A 21,062-nucleotide genomic window follows, 5' to 3' on the forward strand; every position below is an offset into this window, starting at 1 on the left:
TTTCGACGGACTCAGGTCCCTCTGAGCAGGTTATGAGGCAGGTCGTGGTGACGACTGAAGTCTCCCTGCAGGGGTGCGGTGTAGTGTGCAACGGGCACGCAGGTGGGGTGTTGGACGAACCCCCGCCTGCGCTGGCATATCAATTGCCAAGAGTTGTGGGCTATGCTACTTGCACTGAGCAGGCTACGGCCTCTCGTGCGAGACATGCACGTGCTGTTCCGAGGACAGCACTATAGCTGTAGCGAATACAGATCGTCAGGGTGGCGTTCGCACACAGCAGCTAAACACAACTTGCTCGACGCCTCCTCCGGTGGAGTCAACAGGTGACTCGTTCCCTGCAGGCCACACACCCCGGGCAAACTGAACTAGACAGCCGACGTGCTTTCTCGCCAGTTTATGCCTCGTGGAGAGTGGCGACTCCACCCCCGTGCAGTCCAGCTCATTTGGAGGCTGTTCGGGTAGGCCCAGGTAAAACCTGTTCACCTCCCGTAACACCACCATTTGCCCGCTTGATAGTCCCTGCCCTCGGCACGGATATCCTTGCGCACAGCTGGCCGCGGGATGGGCGGAAGCACACCTTCCCCCCCCCAGGAGCCTTCTTGTACAGACTCTGTGCAAGGTCAGGGAGCAGGAGCACCAAGTGTTATTGGTTACACCACACCGGTCTAACCGCACTTGGCCTCAGAGCCGATGCTCTGGACAGCGACTCCCCCTGAACCATTCCCCTGACAGAGGACCTGCTCTCTCAGGGGAAGGACACGTTCTGGCATCCCAGATCAGACCTCTGGAACACCCATGTCTGGTCTCTAGACGGGACGAGAAGATCCTAAGATGGCTACTCCCCCTATACGGCTGAGACCATCACCCAGGCTAGGGCCCCATCTACTAGGCGGTTACACGCCTCTAGACGGTGCCTCTTCTCGTCCTGGTGTCTTTCTCAACGAGAAAGACCCACTGAGGTGCTTGATCAGGATTGTGTTCCCCTCCTCACGAGACTGGAGACTAACATCTCCCTTCCACACTGAAAGTGTATGTAGTCGCTATTGCCACTCATCACGACTCAGTCGGTGGAAAGTTTCTAGGGCAACACGACCTGGTCACCAGGTTCCTAAGCAGCGAGAGGGCGGAATCCGCCTCATCTCCGCTCCATACCCTCTTGGGACCCTAAGTGGTCCTGGGGAGCCTCAGGGCCCCCCAAAGAGCCCCTCGGAGGTTCCGATCTTCCTCATGGAGTAAGACGGCCCTCCTGACGGCGCTCACTTCTTTCAAGAGGGTAGGGGACCACCGAGCATCCTCCGTGTCCCTGGATTGCCTTAAACTCGGCCCTGGAAACTCTCACGTTATCTTGAGACCCAGGCCCGGATGCGTGCCCAAGAAGTTCCCACTACTCCCTCCGGGGCCAAGTGGTGAACTTGCAGGCGCTCCCCATAGGGGAGGAAGACCCAACCCGATTAGTGTTGTGTCCAGTACGTACTGGACCGCACGCAGAGCTCTGAAGCTCTGACCAGCTCCGTGTCTGTTGGAGGACAGCAGAAGGGGAAGGCTGTCTCCAAACAGAGGCTGGCGCACTGGGTCGTGGACGCCGTTACGACGGCATTCCGATCTCAGAATCTCCCATGCCCATTGGCAGTGAGGGCTCACTCCACACGGAGTTTAGCCACCTCCTGGACACTGGCAGAAGCGCCTCTCTAGCAGACATCTGTAGAGCTGCGGGTTGGGCTATGCCCAAACACCTTCGCAAGGGTTAACAACCTTCGCGTAAACCCGGTGTCAGCCCACGTCCTGCGTGGCGACATGTAGGACTGGCATCCGGGGGGGCGTATGCCTGCGAAAGCACCTTTCCACCCTCTAACAGGTTGGGTCAGTGTGCTATTTACCTTTTCTTCTTACCCGAACACATCGCTAAGAAACTGGTACCTCACCAGCCTCCCTTCTTACCCAGACACTGGTTAAGAATAGGCATTCCATCCATCACCAAACAAGCACCCCCTGGGGGCTGGCTGGGCAGAGCAGCCTTCCCCCTTAGGCCGGGATACCATGTGAGCTATCACAGATAGCTCTAACCGGACCTAGTGCTACCGGACGTCTGTAACACCCCCTCCGTGGGCTGTTCCGTCTGATGTATCCTCATGAGAATGGTTCCCACTCCTGGTAACCCATGAGCTTCCCCAGGTGGGCCTCCACCTCGCGGTTAACTACTCAGTCCGCACGTTCCATGCGTTCTCCTCCAAGGACGAGACCATACCTATATCCACCATATTCCTCCCCACGGGTAGGAGGTGGCCTCTGTAGCGCTTCTCTGATTAAGAGTCGCGCTTACCCGGTGTAAACTGATCTGGATGGCCTCTCGCCTATAGAGAGCTAAGGCCCCGTCCGTGAAAGTTACCGGTCAGGGCTGTACCCATCTTTCTCCAAGAAAGCTCTGGAACCCCCCGACCACCACACTGGAAGGTTACAGTCTCACGAAAGCTTCGAGATGACACGCCCAGGCTTGTTACCGTCGCTTCGCTAGAGATTGTGACGCGATACAGCGTTGTGGCGTTTTCCATAGGCAACCCCATCTGTCGTTCTCGACACAACGTCGAGAGACCGACAGAAAGGGAACGTCTTGGTTACGTATGTAACCTCAGTTCCCTGATGGAGGGAACGAGACGTTGTGTCCCTTATGCCACGAACACGTATCGTATTCTGCTGCAGTTTGAGAGGTCTCAGGCTCTTCAGAACAAAGGTAAGTGAATGCTGCACGCCGGCCTCCTTTTATACCGGATTTCCGGGGGCGGAGCCCGGCATGCAAATTGCATTCGCCAAATTTCATTGGCCTTTTCTATAGTAGTCAGAGTTGATTGGTTCTCAAGGGCGAACCCCATCTGTCGTTCTCGACACAACGTCTCGTTCCCTCCATCAGGGAACTGAGGTTACATACGTAACCAAGACGTTTTCTTATAAGGACTGGAGATCTCATAGATTGATTTTAAACCTCAATCAAAACACAGGACTATATGTACATTAAGTGTATCTTTTGCTGTATTTTATGGTGATTTTTATTTTTGGAGATTAAGAGCTCTAGTCCCCATTTACTTGCATTGTATGTTGAAATGACAAAACAGCAAACAATATTAAACAAATATTTCCTCTTGTTTTCCATAGACGAAAGATAACAGCACCTGTATCCAATAAGGATTGTCTGTTTGTTGACATTTGTTTACTCACAACAGGAGGAGCTTTCGAAGTAAAGCAGCACTCGTTTTTCTCCGGATTGGATTGGAACGGGTTACTCAGACAAAAAGCCGAGTTCATCCCTCACCTGGAGTCTGAGGAGGACACCAGCTACTTTGACAGTGAGGAGTAGCTCACATTTGCTTTCAACTGTGCCCGTGATCGGCATCACTATATCTCACATCTTCCTCTGTCACAGCACGATCCGAGCGTTATCGGCACATCGGCTCGTACGATGAGGATGACACCAATGACGATGAGCCAGTGGAAATACGACAGTTCTCCTCTTGCTCGCCGCGCTTCAGCAAGGTCAGTCTGACACATTCTCAAAAGTACTTACTCATGCACACACACGCATTGAATGTACTACTGAAGTATCTTTTCATCCTTTCTATCTGTCCGCCTTTGACAGGTTTTTCTGTCAAGGTCGGCACCACAATCACTGATATATGAGCAGTGTTGCCACAGTTACTTTGAACATGTAATCTGATTACTGATTATACTTCTAAAAAGTAACTAAGTTACTGTACAGATTACTGGATTTTAAAAGTAACTAAATTAGATTACACGTTACTTTATCAGTTACATTCAGCAGCTGCCGCCAACACCCCCGCTGCCTCATCATAAAAATGACAATGGGTTTGCCAACACTCAATTTATTGAATGTGTATTTTTAACAGTAATGTCAACAATGTATCTCCTGACATTTTAAGTTGAATTTAAAGACTATTTCCTGAAAAAAAACATGTTTTTAATCCAAAAATATAAAGACTGATTTTCTTGATTTCACTTAACAGTCAAATCAGTCTTTTTTGACCTGACATATTTAACTGTTAACACTTTAATAATAGCAAAACATACTATTTATAATCTACATTATTTATAAATGCAACCATTAATTTAACGTTTTATGAACATTGAACCTGTTGTTCACAGGATTTGAGCAGCAAAGAGTGGTTTAAAGAAACAAGTGTAAAACGCACGAACGAGAGCGAGTCAACCGTGTTTAAGGGCAGCATTTCCTCTACATTACAACATACTGCCCGATAGAGATGCGCGGATAAGCTAAAATGTCACCCGCATCCGCTGTTTCAAATAAATTATCCACCCGCCACCCACCCGCATGTATAATGTTCTCTGATATTGATATCCGCACCCAACCCGGACTCAATCGTCATTTAAATTACTAAAGTAATTAACCGCATTAATTATTATCCGCAGCGCCCACAAATTTGACCGCCATCGCGCATCACTACTGCCCGACCAACTTCTTCAACTCTCCCCCACTTACTGGTTTTGCAGTAAAGTCCAGCATTTGTTGTTTCTGTAAATTGGACTGTGCAGTGCTGCGACTCCAATCGATTCTTCAAATTTGACTTAGTGTTTTTGTAGCTAGATAGCACTTTGTCGCCAGCACAGAGAGTACAACGAACCTTAATATTGTCATCTAGCGTACACAAACTCGTGACTGTATTTCCAGCTAGAAACACGCATCTCTCTCCTCCCTCCATTGTTGTTTATGTTTGTGTCGCTGTGTGGTAGGGGCTATTACACGTGAATTGTCCTCATGCTGAAAACGTGACTTGTCGCATAATGCTACATGACTTCACTCCCTAAGACGCAGGAAGAAAGCAAAAATATTTATTTTTAATAAGGAAAATGACAAAAATAGTAACGCACAGTGACTTGGATAAATAACTTTAATCTGATTAATGGTTTGGAAAACGTAACGCGTTAGATTACTCGTTACTGGAGTTAGTAAGTAACGCGTTACCGGCATCACAGTATATGAGAGACAGGGGCTTTCAGACTTTTAACATAAATAGATGGAAGAAAATAAACAGAAATCTTATTCATTTATTTATTAGTTCGAGCTATTAATGCAAGCACACGTACATCTTTTCTTTTGCATTTTGTAATCTCCTTTTACAGTTAATATATTCAACTTCTTTTTAAGTGGCAGTGTTTTTCAGATGTTTGGTTTGAACACAGGTCATTGGTAAACACACACACACCGTCACACACACAGTGCGAGTATCCTATGAGATGCAACATGGAGAAGCTTCTGTTACTTTAAAAGATTGTACTGTTCTGTATCAGATTTCTCTTTGCCCGCAGTGTTACATGCTTAAAATCCGCATCATCATTTGCCTCTTTTCTCTGTTTCAGGTGTATAGTAGTATGGAGCACCTGTCGCAGCTGGAGCAGAAGACCCCTGTAGTCACCCGCAGAGAGCACAAAGGTCGTCGTGACGACAAAATGGCCAAGAGAGAGAGTCTAGGCAGCTTTAGCATGAGAGACAAGAGCTGGAGGACAGGCTCGCCTGAGATGTACGTTCGTACAGTATGGGACAGGCAGAATTACAATAAGAATATGTTTTATATTCAAATTTAATGCCTGAAAATAAATGTAATGCATTATATAGCTACGGAATGGCACTCGTATTTAAATAAATTAAAGAATTCAAAAGTCCTGCCCTCCGGATAAAAGACATTGACTCATGGTCTCAGGACACAGAACTGTAATATGAAATCAAATAAGACACAATTAGTATACATAAAGTCAAACAGCCTTGAAATTCCTAATTTCTTTCATACTATTTGTTAAAGTCCAACATTCTCTCTCGCTTTTTATTTATTTCTATAGGAAACGTCTGTCATGCTCTGAGTCTCTGTACATGGAGGGCGACTTCAGTCCTCCGATGGGCGCCCGGCGGCGTTTTTCAGCCCTGATGGACACGCACCGGTTTGCCGCTCCTCAAGAGGGCGACGGAGAGCTCGCAGCACGACAGGGTGGCACTAAAACCTCCGGATCATCAGTTGAGGAGGTTACTGTTCCATCATCGCCAAATGGTAATGAACAGAGGAATGCTGGGAAGGAAGTGCTATCAGCAACTTCCAGTATGGCGTCAGGTGAGGAAAGAAGGAAAGCTGAATGGAAGTAATATAAGTTATTATGATTGCAGCTAAGAACTGCCCATTTAGACAGGACATATTTACATTTGCAGATAAGCCATCAAGACCAGGTGAGGTATCAGCTCCACAGGCCATACCTAATGCCACAGCACTACTCTCTAGAGATATGATTACCACGAGTGACCCAATTGGTCAGCGAGCGACCAAGGATCTGGTGATTCGGCGAGCGCGGCATCAGCAGCTGTCCTGTGATGGGGAGAAACACCCCTCACGTCCCGGCAACAAGGTCATAAAGTCTGCGTCCGCTACAGCACTGTCTGTCATGATTCCTGGAGGTACAGTTCAGCCCCCCACCACTGGAGGGAACATGGTTATAGGATTTTAAATCTTGTGGTGTAAAATGACTTGGACGTGTTTTGTGAGATTTTGCTAATTATTAATATACCAATTTCTAGTTGAGCAGCAGTTGGGTAGCTCTCCGCTGGCCAGTCCTATGTCCCCTCGCTCGCTCTCCTCCAATCCCTCTTCACGAGACTCCTCCCCCAGCCGTGACTACTGCCCCACGGTCACAGTTCTTCGTTCACCAATCACCATTCACCGGTCTGGCAAGAAGTACGGCTTCACTCTCCGTGCCATACGGGTCTACATGGGAGACTCTGACGTCTATAGTGTGCACCACATAGTCTGGGTGAGATGGAAAAACAGATCATGACAAAATCATGATGAACAGAAAATGTTACTATTAAGGCATTATAATTTTTTGTTTTATTCAAAGCAGCTTGGTATAGCACTTGTTAATTGTTAATACTCTTCTCATCCAATCACAGCATGTTGAGGATGGAGGCCCTGCCCAGGAGGCGGGGCTATGTGCTGGTGACCTTATCACTCATGTCAATGGAGAATCTGTGCATGGATTTGTCCATACTGAGGTGGTAGAGCTAATTCTTAAGGTGAGACATCAAATATGATATGGTTCCCCTTAAATGTTTTTTTAGCTAATTAAAATATTAAACTATTGGTAGATGATTAAAAGTGTTTTTCAAGCAAGACATTTAAATTTCATAGCACATGTTAAGTGCGGGATGAGTTTGGTTTTGTAGTTTGGTTCAAACTGCTAAACCTCAGCAATGCTAATGTCAATGCCAATGTCAAGAAAAATCGAATTGTCTTTGCTATTTCTCTGCTCAGAGTGGAAACAAGGTGACAGTGACCACCACACCCTTTGAAAACACCTCCATTAAAGTAGGACCAGCTCGCAAGTCCAGTTACAAGTCCAAGATGGCTAGACGAAGTAAAAGGCCAGTCAAAGAGGGACAAGAAAGGTACATTCTGTCTGCTGTCCTAAACTTATTATTAAACTAAAATATTGTGTCTTGTCCATTTATATTTCCCTTGTCATTTACAGCAAGAGGCGTGGATCTTTGTTCCGCAAAATAACTAAGCAGTCCAACCTGCTGCATACAAGCCATAGTCTGTCGTCATTGAACAGGTCCTTGTCATCCAGTGAAAGTCTTCCTGGCTCGCCTACACACAGCCTGTCAACTCATTCACCCACCCAGAGTTATCGCTCCACCTCTGACTCAACCCACCTTGGTAAGTATATCAAAACATAAAGGTAGAAATTAATCAAACTTCCCAATGTCATTTACATTTATTTAAAATGTCATTGGAAAACTAATATGATTGTTTTTTGCCGTGTTTCACACAGGTGCCTCCTCTCAGAGCAGCTCTCCTGCCTCCAGTACCCCAAATTCCCCTGCGACAACCCAGCACATGCGGCCCAGCTCCCTGCACGGACTTTCCCCTAAACTGCACCGGCAATATCGTTCAGCCCGTTGCAAGTCTGCCGGAAACATTCCTTTGTCTCCGTTGGCTCACACGCCATCCCCCACTCAATCCTCACCCCCTCCTTTACCCGGTCACACGGTGGGAAGCTCCAACACAACCCAGACGTTTCCTGCCAAGCTACACTCGTCCCCACCTATAATAAGACCCCGACCCAAGAGCGCCGAGCCGCCCCGGTCCCCGCTATTAAAAAGGGTGCAGTCAGCAGAAAAGCTTGGATCTCCTCTTACATCCTCTTCATCTGAGAAGAAAGGAGGACTCGGGGTGATGAGGAAGTACAGTTTAGATGTCGGACATTCTGATTTTCGCAAGGATGGCCTCCTTTGTGAGCTGGGACTGCAGAGTTTAATGGAAATTGAGGGTGAGAACCTGCCATCCGCTCCCGCAACTTCTCCTTCACCCACCCAGAAAACCCCCTCACCCCCAGAGATGGTATTTTTAAGCCGGTTAGGAAGCTGGGCAGACAGGAGTCGCCTTTGAGCAGAGATGCTTTGCTTGCTGGGCGAGAAAAAGAACGAGAAAAGGAGAGGACTGGCGAACTGAGCCAAATTGGGGACGTTAAAACAGGGTCGGTTAGAGACACGTTCCTTCCAGGTAGCTTTACTCCATCTGGTGTAAGTTTAACCTCACAAGAAGGTTTCCTAGGTAAACCCCAAACTGGGCAGCCTCCGTTTACCAAATCTTCTCCATCCGAGTCCAAGCCTAGTGTGGTTGCCTCCACTCCATCACCCCTGACTACGGTGTCTTCCCTGTCTGCCAAAACTACAGGTCTAAGTAAGAAGGAAGAAGGAAACGATGCAGGTAAGAATAGGCATAGCCAGCAAGTGGAAACCACTAAGCCTTTATGCTCCCTAAGCACATCAGATGTTATCAGAAAAGACTCTTTAGGGATACAAGGAGAAAATGGATGCTGGAGAAGAGAAGTAAAGCAGGAGGTTGAGAAGCCTTTAACTTTAATCAAGCAAGGCGCATCATGTTCTGCTCCTAGGAAGACAACAAGTACTGAGACAACCAAAGCAAGTAAGGGACCTTGTGATGTTGAGAGTCTAAAAAAGGAAGCTTTAGATCCCCATACCAGAACTTCAGATGTAAGGTTGAGAACTGTTTCTAAAGGGGTTATTCCGTCCCATCCACCCCAGGCACAATGCTCTGCTTTGGGCAAATTTAGGCAAGAAAAGGGCCTGACTCCGGTCAGCTGCTACCGCGCAACGTTCGATTGGGAGGACAAATGTCTCTTGGAGGTTGTCGAGGAACACTCACCATCTCCCACTCCATCTCCAACTGGACTGACCCCAGATCTTCCCACATCCCAACCTCAGTCCCCTGGTGGAAGATTTGATTTGGCCATCCCGTTGACCTCCACAGGGAAATCTATGGGGCCTGTCAAATGTGAAACTCAGGAGGGGTCCAAGGCAAAAGACACCATCAAACCATTTGAGGTGACCCAGACTTGTTCACTAGAAAAGACTGAGGCTGCATCTGGGAGTAGAGAGAGCTCCAAATGGGGTGATCAGAACTCTTCTAGCTCCCCTCTGCATTTTAAGACGTCCAGTAGTAAAAAGAATGGATCTTGATTCTGCAGAAGTAGAAGATATAGATGCCTTTATGGAGGGTTTAGGAGTGTTTCAAAGCACTTAAACATTCAAGGACATTTCTGCCAGTGAATACTATAACCATATTGCGAACAAGGGAAGAATTCCTGCAAGTTTCTTTTCAAAAGCAAGTTTCTTGTTTATTGTACATTTAGAGCTTCTGATAGGTGTATTATTAAATGTGTGTTGGGTGTGTGAGAATGTGAATGGGTGCATGTTCTGTGGTGCTTTTGCAAGAAGATGAAAAAAGGCAAGTGCTTTATCAGATCAAACAATGCTGAATACTTTGAACACCAAAACAATATTCCTCCATTTTCTAATGTGACCAACTATGAGTTCCCTCAAAAACGGAGAGGTTGGTCTCCAAAAGGTCACTAAATAGACATATCAAGTTTTTGGCTAAGACAGAACAATATCAAAGACGCGCTGTTTCTGTAGCGTATGTGGCTGATTCAGTTTTTCAAACCAGATTAGCATAAAGTCTATCAGTGACTGTGTGGGATGCTTTCTAAACACTAGATCTCTGACTCACTCTTATACAGTTCACGCTTAGGCAATTCTTTCATCATAAAACAATATTGAAGTTTTGTTTTGCTATATAAAGAGGCAGAGCACTCAAAATTATTGATGTCGGTTTTATCTTCAGAAAAAAAAAGCTCTCTTTGCATACACTGTCAGTGTAACAATTTGTAGAGCCTTGTTTTTCTGTGATTACATTCGAGCATTGAGAAGTAGGCGAATGCTAAAAGCTTTTCTCTAGGCATAGACCTCTTTGATTGAGCATTGAGATTTCTGTGAAATGAAGCATTTTAGTGCAGATTTAATCCAATCTCCTACAGGCCACTGTTATGAAGCTTTCTTGACATAACATAGTTGACTGACGCACCTTTCATTTCTTTTCCGTTGGACTCCTGCAGTCTCTTTGAAAGTGATCGTTGACCTCACCGTGACTTTGCTCTGTATTCTCACATTCACAACCTGAATGATGATTCCTCTGCTGTAAGCTTTGTAATTCAATAAGATGAGGGAATTTGGTTAAGGGTCCAGACAAATTTGTAAGGCGCTGTTATGTCTATGGAAATGTGACTAGTCAGAACATAAAAACTATTACTTAAGAATTAAGAGATAAATACATAACACAACAGTTTTTTTTTTAACAAATTCTGGCATTCATGAGTAGGCCCATTTTATGTCAATGTTATATATTTTTTTGTGAATCTCAAAAAAAGAGTTAACAAAATGTCCATAGTTAAAAGATACACGATAGTTTTATGTAACGCACAGACAGTTAAGAAGAATCTTACATTTGACTGAAATACCACAAGGTCGCGTTCAAGTAGGCCACCGATGGATGCGCCGCTCTACATTTGACATCATACAAGACGTCTGTTTAAAAACGACCGATCATCATCAGAGAGAATAATTATTTATTCATAACGACTCCAGTTTCACTTTGCTCTTCATCCAAAGCTGGAGTTTGACTTCTTTCTTATACTTTGCCTGGTTTATTTATCGTTCACCGCCCAATTGCTCGCTACGTTTTGGTGTTTCATGGAAGCAACAAAATAGGACCTTTAAATGGCATAAATGCGTTTTAGGCAGGTGTCCCATATTGAAGCAGCACATAGGTATTAGCAAACACGAAAAGGGCGAAAGGTGTCCGTATGATAAATACTCTATAGTTATACAAGTCACAGTTGTCATGGCAACTTGTAGTTAAGACCTAGCCTACGGTATGTTGGCGTTTGTTCACACACACATGCAAAGAAAATATGAGTAAACGTTTGGCGAAATGTCTGTTTTATAACACTTGGGCGTATGCAACCTCTATGCAAAATATCATATTTGTAAGGGATCCAACTGATAATTTTGCGCTTGATTCTAATATCACTAAAAGTTTATGGTTCTTGGTCTTCAGAAAAAGCCATTTGAGTTGATGATTGTAGAAGATTCAGTATTATCAAGTTTTCTGAATGATTAAAAATATACATACAAATACAGATTCAGCTGCTGACAAATTCAAGTTATCAAATTCCAACACTTCTATTCAAAATATTTCATTAACATATGCAACAACATTATTGTTGTTATTATTAGACTATTGATTTAATTTATTACTGCTGTGTGTAATCAAAACATATTACTCAAACGTACATTTATAGCTGTGGGAGGAATAGATTGGGCGATACTGCCATCTAACGGCTTACATGTGCACCTTCACTTTGTTTTAATTCACTACACCTTGTTTTAATGTAGTATAAGCAGGAGGTGAATAGACCAAGAGTGCTTTATTTGTATTCCGTAATACCATACAGAGGTATTTATTTACTGTAGTATGGTAATGCCTTTGGATAGACAGATACGAATATCTATTAGTCCTTCCGCATAATGTATTCTCACACACTACACTCTTTCTAACAGTTGTATCAAAGCAGATATTATTTGCTGTTTCATATCTCGTTTCAGTGTTTGTGAAGATTTCTATATATCTATTTAAAGCATAATATGTTTATTTATTCTATTATATAGAAACTCAACACAGGGGTGTATGAGAGAGTTATTGGGACGTATCATTAAAGTGGATACAGTAAGTAGCATATGCACAAATAAAAAACGTAAAGACTGCTCTTTGGGTGAATGTGTTAATATACCAAACGCTAAGTACTTCAAAACTTGTTTTGATACCCATGGATTCTAAGACGAAACATAAGTTATAGTCTCTTTATTTTCTACGTTGTTTTTAGGCTGTTGTCGTTGTTTGGCCCTTTTCGAGCATGAATTACCGGTTGTGGTAACAGACAACACTTCACAGCCCAGAATGTTTATACTACGTGACTGTTAAAGTTTATTGAAAGGTGAGAAATTAGGATGTTTAATTAGGCTATACTGTAATACTGTGTCTTCTTAATCATTTTGTTTGCGCTGCAGAATAGATTGAACTGTGTTCTATAGAAAACAAGACATAAAACGTATATTGTACACTTGTTGAAGTACGTGTTTGTGTTACACATTAATCAGTTTTTGGTTAAATATTTTTTTTTACTTCCAACAAAATGTTGGACATTTTTTTTCTTCAGAAAGCACTTTATTTCATGCCAGATGCATTTTAATATGTTCAATGTTAATTTGCCCAAAGTTCTTATCTCATTTATTAGATTTATATTGTTTGTTTACCATGTTTAAAGTTTACAGCAGATGTCAGTTGACCCATGACCCTAAGGTGCAGTGAATCAATTGAATAATAAAAAGATATTGTTTAAAAACATCCCTTCTTTCGTTTCTTTCTTACATTCTTAAAACACTTTGAAAGTCAGATTGAATTTATATAACCCACATGTATACAATTACACTATGCTTTGCCAAGTAATAGACCTTTGACCATAGACCCTTTGGTGTCCTTTATCACACTACTAGTTATGGATTAGTTTACAGCATTCGATTGACCTTTTGCAAATGCACAAATTGTGTTCTATTGTTATCATACTATGAACAGAATATGCCCTATCTATCAAATTGATTATAATATTAGAGGTTTGCAAGCAGAATTATTCAACAGTAAGCAAAGCTTAACACTTGCATGACCTTTTAACTCACCAGTGTTTCATATTAACACCCTTTATTTATTTAGTTGTCTAGTAAATGTTACATTTGACATTAAAACTTACACTTTTACACTTCATTACAAGATTATTTTGTGAATAAATATCTTAAATGATAAATAGATAGCGTATGTAAATAGAATGTATAAACCGGCTGCTTAAACAAACATTGCATGACACATAACCACTTCATGGACTTTTACATTTACATTACGGCATTTGGCAGACGCTTTTATCCAAAGCAACTAACATTGCATTATCCTATACATTTTCATAGGTATTTGCAATTCCCTGGGTTCGAACCCACAACCTTGCAATGCTCTTACCACTGAGCTACAGGAGAATTTAAGACCCTAGATAAAATACAAATCATTTTACACAACTATATAAAATGAGGCATGAAGCGCATAAATTAAGAACGCTGTTTTAACTTTTTTTACTTACATTTTGTCCAATAAGTGGGAAGCATCCAATCGTTGACTTCAGTTTCCCGTGCGTCTAGATAGATGGAAAATGCGTCCAATCATCATACAGCAACTGTCTCACCTCACGAATTGCGTCGCTCAGTGGGCGGGCCGAGGGTGTGTATCCGCAACGACAACAGGAAGTGACTGATACTGGTTTAATCTCTCGCCGATTTACGCACTCTTTATTTCACTCGGCAGTCCGACAGCCGACAGTCCGATTGTAAACAAGTATAAACTCATGACTTCGGCCTTTATCAATACCCGACGAGACGACGGCGTCTAAAGAGGCCTGAGATCGGTCATCGCATAGCGAGCGCATAGTGTCCTTGCCAGACATCAGACAGTCGATTGTGCAGCTCGACGCTGGATATAGCTGATCAATGTACCGGAAAAGTGAGAATATACCGGGGATTGTTAGAGATGCGTGAAGGTAATCTTTTAAAATATTTAACAGCTTGTTGTTACATAACTTTGTAAGAAGCTTTAGGTGCACTAGTGCTACACGATCCTTAACAGTTAACGTTCCTCATTCAAAAATACGTCAACGTCACACATGCAATATCAAAATCAGGCCAGTAGATATAGATGTCGGAGACCATCAGAATCAGACAGTACGTGCCTATTTAAATATGAATGCATTTATTATTAATGCAAATGGTTTGCCTGCATTATTGTACTGCTTACTGCATACTATATAATAATGTGCATACACTGAATGCTATTTTAAGTAATATGCGCAACAGCAGTACATGTACATCTTTTGGTTTATTTATGTGCTGTAGTCCTCTATTCTATTGCACAAAACCTTATACTTTATAATGGTGGTAATCGTGTCCTCCATTAAATAAATCGGAATTATTAAATGTATTACATTTTCATTTGGATGCATTTGGCAGACGATTTTATCCAAAGTGACCTACATTGGATGAAACTATACATTTGTTACTATGTATGTGCAATACCTGGGATCGAACCCATAACCTTGGCGTGCTCTAACCACTGAGCAAAAGGGAAAGCATTACTCAATCATTTTTAGTTCACATGGGTTTGCTTTAATGTCATGAATTTAATTTCAGTTCAATTTTAAATGTAAATGTAAATTTTATTTTGTACTATTTGTTACACTGTGTGATACAGTATATACACAGTAAATACAGTAGGTCGTCAATGTATATTATATAGCTTTACTCTTCAGGAATACGTAGTATGATAGTTAGCTGCTGGGAACGCAGCCACTATGATGACCTAGGGTCATTCACATACTTTTTTAAGAAGTATTTGATAGTCACATGGTGTAAAATCATGCATGTGCTGCCACTTTCCCCGACAAGTCATGTGCACAAGGATTGAATGAACAGAATTTGCATTGTAGTGCAATTCCGGCACTCTCTCATTCTGCAATGCTCTCATTTGACTGTAATCTCAAACTTCCTGCTAATAAAATGTGGATAAAAGGAAGTCAGAACATTACCACTTACCATTATAGTATGTTTTTGAAATCTTGTGACTTTCACCACACCTGTGTCCTCATGTGACCGACTGGTTTCCAGTAGACAGGAGATTGTTTATGCAACACCCAGGTGGAATGTTTTTCGGTTTCAATAGCGTTTATTACGACGTGAATGCATGGAGCTGTTTATATTGCGTGATTGATTTATGGCCTTACAAAATACTCTTTCGCTACAACATGATCAGGTGACTGGGTCAGTGTTTGTATTACCATACAGTGTTCCCACACACATGAAAATATGAAATACTGGGGTTGTGCCAGTTGTTTCTCAAAGACAGCATTGAGATGGATGGGGAGCAATTTAAAATTCTCCGATGTCGCTCCAGACCCAGAAATCTCACTTATGTCTACATTGGAGTTTTGGTGGTGATCCCAACAACTGTCATTAAGGCTGTAATATGAACTAGACCATTTCTTGTATATTTACTCAAAACCTGATTATCTAAATTAAATGACTTGTTCACGCAAGAATGAAAATTCTTTCATAATTGTCTCAACCTCTAGTCATTTCAAACCTGTATGAATTTCTTTCTTTCTTCCACAGAACACAAAAGAAGATATTTTGAAGAATGTTGTTAACCAGCACCCATTCACTTTCATTGGTTTTGTGTCCATAGTCCAAACAGTAGAAGTGTATGAGTAGAGCCAGACAGTCTGGTTTCCCACAATATGACTAGATCAAAAAAAAATGTCACGAGAAATTAAGGAACCTTTTGTAATTCTCAGTTTCATTATATCCCCTCATGTTCCCGCATCTTCTTCTTCCATGTTTCTCCCTCAGGCCGAAGTTGTTCTGCAATGCTGTTGCCTACAGCCTAAACCATGAACTCCGTATCCCCCAGTTCGGTTCAGTACATAGTGAGCGGCGGTGCTCATGAGGACAAGGCCCCACCGCAGTCCAAACACTTCATCGGCCATGGGTCTGTGACCGATGACACCAAAGAAAGTTCTGGAGAACTTGATGAAGTGGATCGTCTCAAGGCAAAGTTCATGTCAGCTTGGAACAATGTGAAATACGGTTGGTTTTTTTATGCACGTTATTAAATTATTAAGAATATTCAAACTTGACTGTAAATAATAACGTGAATTCTTGGTTCCTTTTTTCTTGGTTATTTTTAAAGTGCATGTTCAGATCCAGCTGCAGGAAGCATAAATGTTTTTATCTTCATGTGTTTCTCAGGCTGGGCTGTCAAATCTAAAACTACCTTTAATGCAACATCTCCCCTGATCCTTTTGGGCCAGTCGTATGTGTTCAGTACAGAAGGTGAGATGCTCAATGAACAGCTTGATGTGATAGTTCACCCAAAAATACAAATTCTGTCATCATTCACTCTCCATCTTGTCATCCTCTACAGAACATAAAAGGAGATATTTTAAAAGAACTTTGTTAACGGGTACCCATTCACTTGTTATGTATGGACACAACACCAATCCAAGTGAATAGGTGCCAGTTACCAACGTTCTTTAAAATAACCTCTTTTGTGTTCTGCGGAAAAAGAAAGTCATGCAAGTTTAGAATGACATGAGGATGAGTAAATGATGAGAGAATTTCATTTTTGGTTGAAGTATAACTTTAACTGGTCCCAAACTCTTTGCTCATCTTCCATTGCTCAAGCAAACACATTGTCCTGCCATAAGACTCAGACCATTAGTTGAATCGATGTTTTCTCTGTCTCCTAAACTAGATGAGGTGGAACGTTTCAGGCAGATGTTCGTATCCTGCGTCTGGCTCACCTACAGGAGAGAGTTTCCTCAGTTGGAGGGTTCCGCCCTGACCACAGACTGCGGCTGGGGCTGTATGCTGCGCAGTGGACAAATGCTGCTGGCGCAGGGATTAATGCAACACTTCATGCCTCCAGGTCTGATCAAACTCACTTTCCTTTTGTTTGTAAATTAAATAAATAAATAAAAAATTGACAGCTTCGATTGTGACTGCTGTGATATATTCCAATATTTCGGCTCAGCCCTATAAATGATCAATATGACAATAAATACAGTTTCAATCTGAGTAAAACTAGTGCTCTGCAATAAATGCTGACATACATTTAAAGAAGAAATCTGTAATCAGTATCGCTGTCAAGTGTTAAAATCTCATTCAAACGTTCTGTGCAACCCAGACTGGAGGTGGGCAGATTGTCACCCGCTATCAGATGTTGATTTTGAGGTGCTGAGGCCCCGTTCGCCCTCCCGCCCGGCTGGCATATCCCTGCCGTCCTTCACATCCTCGTGGTCCAGCCCTGTTGCTCAGAGGAACCCGTCCTCTAGCAGTTATGAGAGTCAGAAACCGGTCCCCAGACAACAGCCTTCAGTCAGCAATAACCCTCAAGTAGAGATCTTTCACAGGAAGGTGGTGTCGTGGTTCGGAGACCAGCCCTCGGCTCCGTTTAGCGTACACCAGCTGGTGGAGCTAGGAAAGGAGTCCGGGAAGAAGGCTGGGGACTGGTATGGTCCGTCTGTAGTGGCACATATGCTGAGGTGAGAGAGTAGGTCGGTTCAGTTCAGATTCTGACATGACACCATGTATTTTCTATTGTTGGTTTTTTTTGTTTTTCAGAAAAGCAGTGGCGAAAACGAAAGAATTGGAGAACGTTGCTGTATACGTGGCCCAGGACTGCACGAGTGAGTCTTCACTTCCATCATGTGTGATTTAAACTCTTATCTCGTGTGTTTGTAGGTAACGGTGAACTTATGCTTGTGTCTATGTGTGGTGTGTAGTATATAAAGAGGATGTAATGCAGTTGTGTAACTCGGTGGAGTCCAGTGGCCCGGGATGGAAATCAGTCATCATTTTAGTGCCAGTACGACTAGGAGGAGATTCATTAAACCCCTCCTACATTGAGTGTGTTAAGGTATATCTAGTAAACGCACATTCATTAACATTTGCGCAAATATTCAGGAACAGTTCCCCCAAAAATGAAATTCTTTCTTCATTTACTCACCTTTAAGTTGTTCCAAATCTGTATAAATGTCTTTATTTTGATTAACACAGTGAAAGATATTTGGAAGAATGCTTGTGACCCAACAGTTCTTGGCCACCATTGACTATCATAATAGGAAACATTGCTTTATAAATTTCTTTGTTCTGTTATACACAGTTCTGGGGCACTTTTGACTACTATTGTCATTTTTCCTACTTTGGTATTCAATGGTGGCCATAAACTCTTTGGTTCCAAGCATTCTTCCAAACATATTTCTCTGTGTGCATCAGATCAGAATTGGAACAACTGAAAGGCGAGTAAATGATGACAAAATAATTTTTGGGGGGTTAACTGTCCCTTTAATTCAACCTTAATATGCATCATGTTGACATTTGTCAATAATGAACAATCTGTCCTTTTTAGAACATACTGAGGTTAAACTGCTGTATAGGAATTATTGGAGGGAAACCCAAGCATTCCTTGTTTTTTATTGGCTTTCAAGGTACGTCAAAGGCCTGGTAAGCATTATTTGATGATTGGAGACTGTGTTTTTGTCTGCTATCTGATTGGCTCTTTGTTATTAGATGAACAGCTGATATATCTAGACCCACACTACTGTCAGCCGGTAGTTGATGTCACCCAGGGCAACTTCTCTCTGGAGGTGAGACAGGAGCCAAACCGATTCATTTGTACAGAAAACATCGCCTGCATTAGAGAAGTTCTTCAGATTTGAAGAGTAAAAATGAGTTAAAGGGAAAATGCATTTAAAGATTGTAATTGTTCAACTTGCTGAATCATCAGGTTGCAGAAACGCATATCAGAGCCGGTCATACAGTTTAGAAATGATTAGTATTTTTTTGCATTGTGACATTATTGTTATGCATAAGTAAGTTTAAATAAGTAAGTAAGGATAGTTTGTTGATTTATTTATTATTTCTATTATTCTCAATTGTGATTGTTTTTAGGTCATTATTGTTGCATTATGATAATGAAAATTAGGGAAGATTATGTCATGAAAACAATCTGATCTTTGAAAAATCTTTAATTGTTAAAAATAAATACGTTTCGTTTTTTTGTGGATTGAGATAAAACATGTTCAAATTCAAACATTTTCTAAAAATGTATATAAAATCAGTAAATGTTATAATATTTGTTGTTAAATATGTTGAATTTTCTCGTCTTGTTTAGTCATTTCACTGCAACGCACCGAGGAAGATGAACTTCAGTCGTATGGATCCCAGCTGCACTATTGGCTTCTATGCACGTACAAAGAACGATTTTGAGTGTTTGTGCTCAGCAGTCAGTGACGTATGTATTTCAGTCTCATCCAATAAAAAAGATATGCTTCATGAAATTTCATAGTTCATAATGATATCACAACATTTTACCAGACAATGTCTGTTTACTTGTATGTTGGTTTTCTTGTGTTCTAAACTTACAGCTCTAGTGCTAGAGGTTTTCTAAATGGCACAAATCCCATATTTCTTTACTCACAACCTGTGTCTTGTTCTGTTCTTTCAGGCCTTGTCGTTATCTAAAGAGAAGTATCCCATCTTTACATTTGTAGAGGGCAGGGGGCAGAATTATGGACTGGAGGAGCAGAGCGGGGGACCTGTGGACTCTACTTCACACATTTTGCCGTTTAACAGACAGAGCAGGAGCAATAAGAGAGGAAGCGCGGATGACTTTGTACTCCTGTGAGGAGCGTGAAGGTTGCGTGAAACCTCCCTGCTGCACAGACATTAATTAAACTGCTGTTTGTGTTTCATTCACAATATGATGACTGCTTACAAGGGAACCTTCGGACACAACGTGTGTTAACAATATGTTATGGTCCTATTTCATCAAAAGAGACCAATTTTATTTTGCAACTTAGGAACATTTAGATTGCATTGTTACATTACATGTCTTTTATCTATATTCACATTACCATAATCCAAAACAAAACTTTATTAAATCCAACGAAAACTTCATATTTATATATGTTGGTAGTATTTATTTTGCTATTGGTATTACGGGAATAAGAATTCAGGGCTCATGTACCTAATATTCATAAAAATAATGTCACAATGCTAAAAAAACGTAGTTGTCCTGAAAAACCCCTTTGTTGTGTTCATGCAAAATGTGATTGCTTATTTTTTGCTTTAGAACATGGTATGTTATATAATTGGGACATTTCTATGAGATTCACCTGTAAATGTGGCTTAGGTCTACGCTCTGGACGTGGAGTATTCAGCATCATCGCAGTTTTTAAACATGATGCTTTATCTTTTGTCTCTCTCACATATGAAACACAAGATCCTGCTGTTGCGTTGCTGTGTCTCAGAAGGTAAACGGGTCTTTTGAGTATTTCACTCTGAGACTATGCTCTGTAACTGGATAAAATTTGAGCGATTGAGCACCAGTCTGTTGCTGTACTTAATTTTCTACATTCAAAGAGCACTGCAGTGTGCTAGTGTGTGATTTTTTTGTCTTAAATCATTGTGATACTTTTGAACGTGTTCTCTTATTTAATTGTATATTTTAACGGGGATCACAGCCTTACCTCCTCAAACTCTCATAGAATGTGTGTCGTTGAATCTGATGCTGGAAGCTGTCTAGATGTTTGATGTCAGATTTTTTCGCCATTTCAGGTCAACAGATGTACTGTAGATGTTACTGTTTAAAAAAAGCTGTTTATTTTTACAGGTTGTAGTTTTTGTTCACTTTTTCGAAGATGCTTCGGATAAAGTTTAACTCCTGTCACTATCTGAATTTTTGTGTTTTCTGTGGGACTATTGGACAGCAGGACTATGCACCTGTTTGTCTTCTGCTTTTGTGTATTAATTATTTTTCTCAAAATTGAAATTAAACTTTTTTAAGTGAATTTACTTTCTCAGTAACTAACATTTGTTAACTAACATCATCAATGTATTATTTTATTGAATGAAATGAAATCGGACACCCCTGATATAAACATCAGCCGATAATTTTATATTCGAATGTGCGACTTTTATTTCA

At 41.8% G+C, this 21,062-nt stretch overlaps 2 protein-coding genes across 2 annotated transcripts in view; both read left to right on the forward strand.

The window, feature by feature from the left end:
- Positions 1-12,833, forward strand: part of mast1a (microtubule associated serine/threonine kinase 1a) — a 49,558-nt gene extending 36,725 nt beyond the window's left edge. Inside the window, 11 exon segments of the mRNA XM_056771480.1 lie at positions 3,216-3,338; positions 3,416-3,525; positions 5,386-5,546; positions 5,863-6,128; positions 6,224-6,466; positions 6,587-6,819; positions 6,959-7,081; positions 7,320-7,453; positions 7,537-7,724; positions 7,840-8,403; positions 8,406-12,833. Coding sequence (XP_056627458.1) covers positions 3,216-3,338; positions 3,416-3,525; positions 5,386-5,546; positions 5,863-6,128; positions 6,224-6,466; positions 6,587-6,819; positions 6,959-7,081; positions 7,320-7,453; positions 7,537-7,724; positions 7,840-8,403; positions 8,406-9,550 — 3,290 coding nt within the window. The 3' untranslated portion in view covers positions 9,551-12,833.
- A 914-nt stretch (positions 12,834-13,747) lies between these two features.
- Positions 13,748-20,928, forward strand: atg4da (autophagy related 4D, cysteine peptidase a). The gene is made up of 11 exons (XM_056771492.1): positions 13,748-14,064; positions 15,926-16,162; positions 16,325-16,408; positions 16,830-17,003; positions 17,262-17,619; positions 17,699-17,763; positions 17,860-17,993; positions 18,486-18,564; positions 18,647-18,723; positions 19,251-19,370; positions 19,584-20,928. The coding sequence occupies exons 2-11, from the start codon at positions 15,967-15,969 to the stop codon at positions 19,761-19,763; spliced, it is 1,467 nt and encodes a 488-aa protein (XP_056627470.1). The 5' UTR covers positions 13,748-14,064; positions 15,926-15,966; the 3' UTR covers positions 19,764-20,928.
- Positions 20,929-21,062: the final 134 nt, after the last annotated feature.

Source organism: Triplophysa dalaica, chromosome 2 (genome assembly GCF_015846415.1).
Source record: "Triplophysa dalaica isolate WHDGS20190420 chromosome 2, ASM1584641v1, whole genome shotgun sequence".
Lineage (NCBI taxonomy): Eukaryota > Metazoa > Chordata > Actinopteri > Cypriniformes > Nemacheilidae > Triplophysa > Triplophysa dalaica.

What these genes read in the sequence shown, in the direction of transcription:
- atg4da (XM_056771492.1), top strand. Translation starts at nt 15,967, where the DNA reads ATGAACTCCGTATCCCCCAGTTCGGTTCAGTACATAGTGAGCGGCGGT. An exon ending in GCAACACTTCATGCCTCCAG is followed by an intron (nt 17,004 to 17,261) that starts GTCTGATCAAAC and finishes TGTGCAACCCAG; the next exon opens with ACTGGAGGTGGGCAGATTGT. An exon ending in AGGGCAACTTCTCTCTGGAG is followed by an intron (nt 18,724 to 19,250) that starts GTGAGACAGGAG and finishes CGTCTTGTTTAG; the next exon opens with TCATTTCACTGCAACGCACC.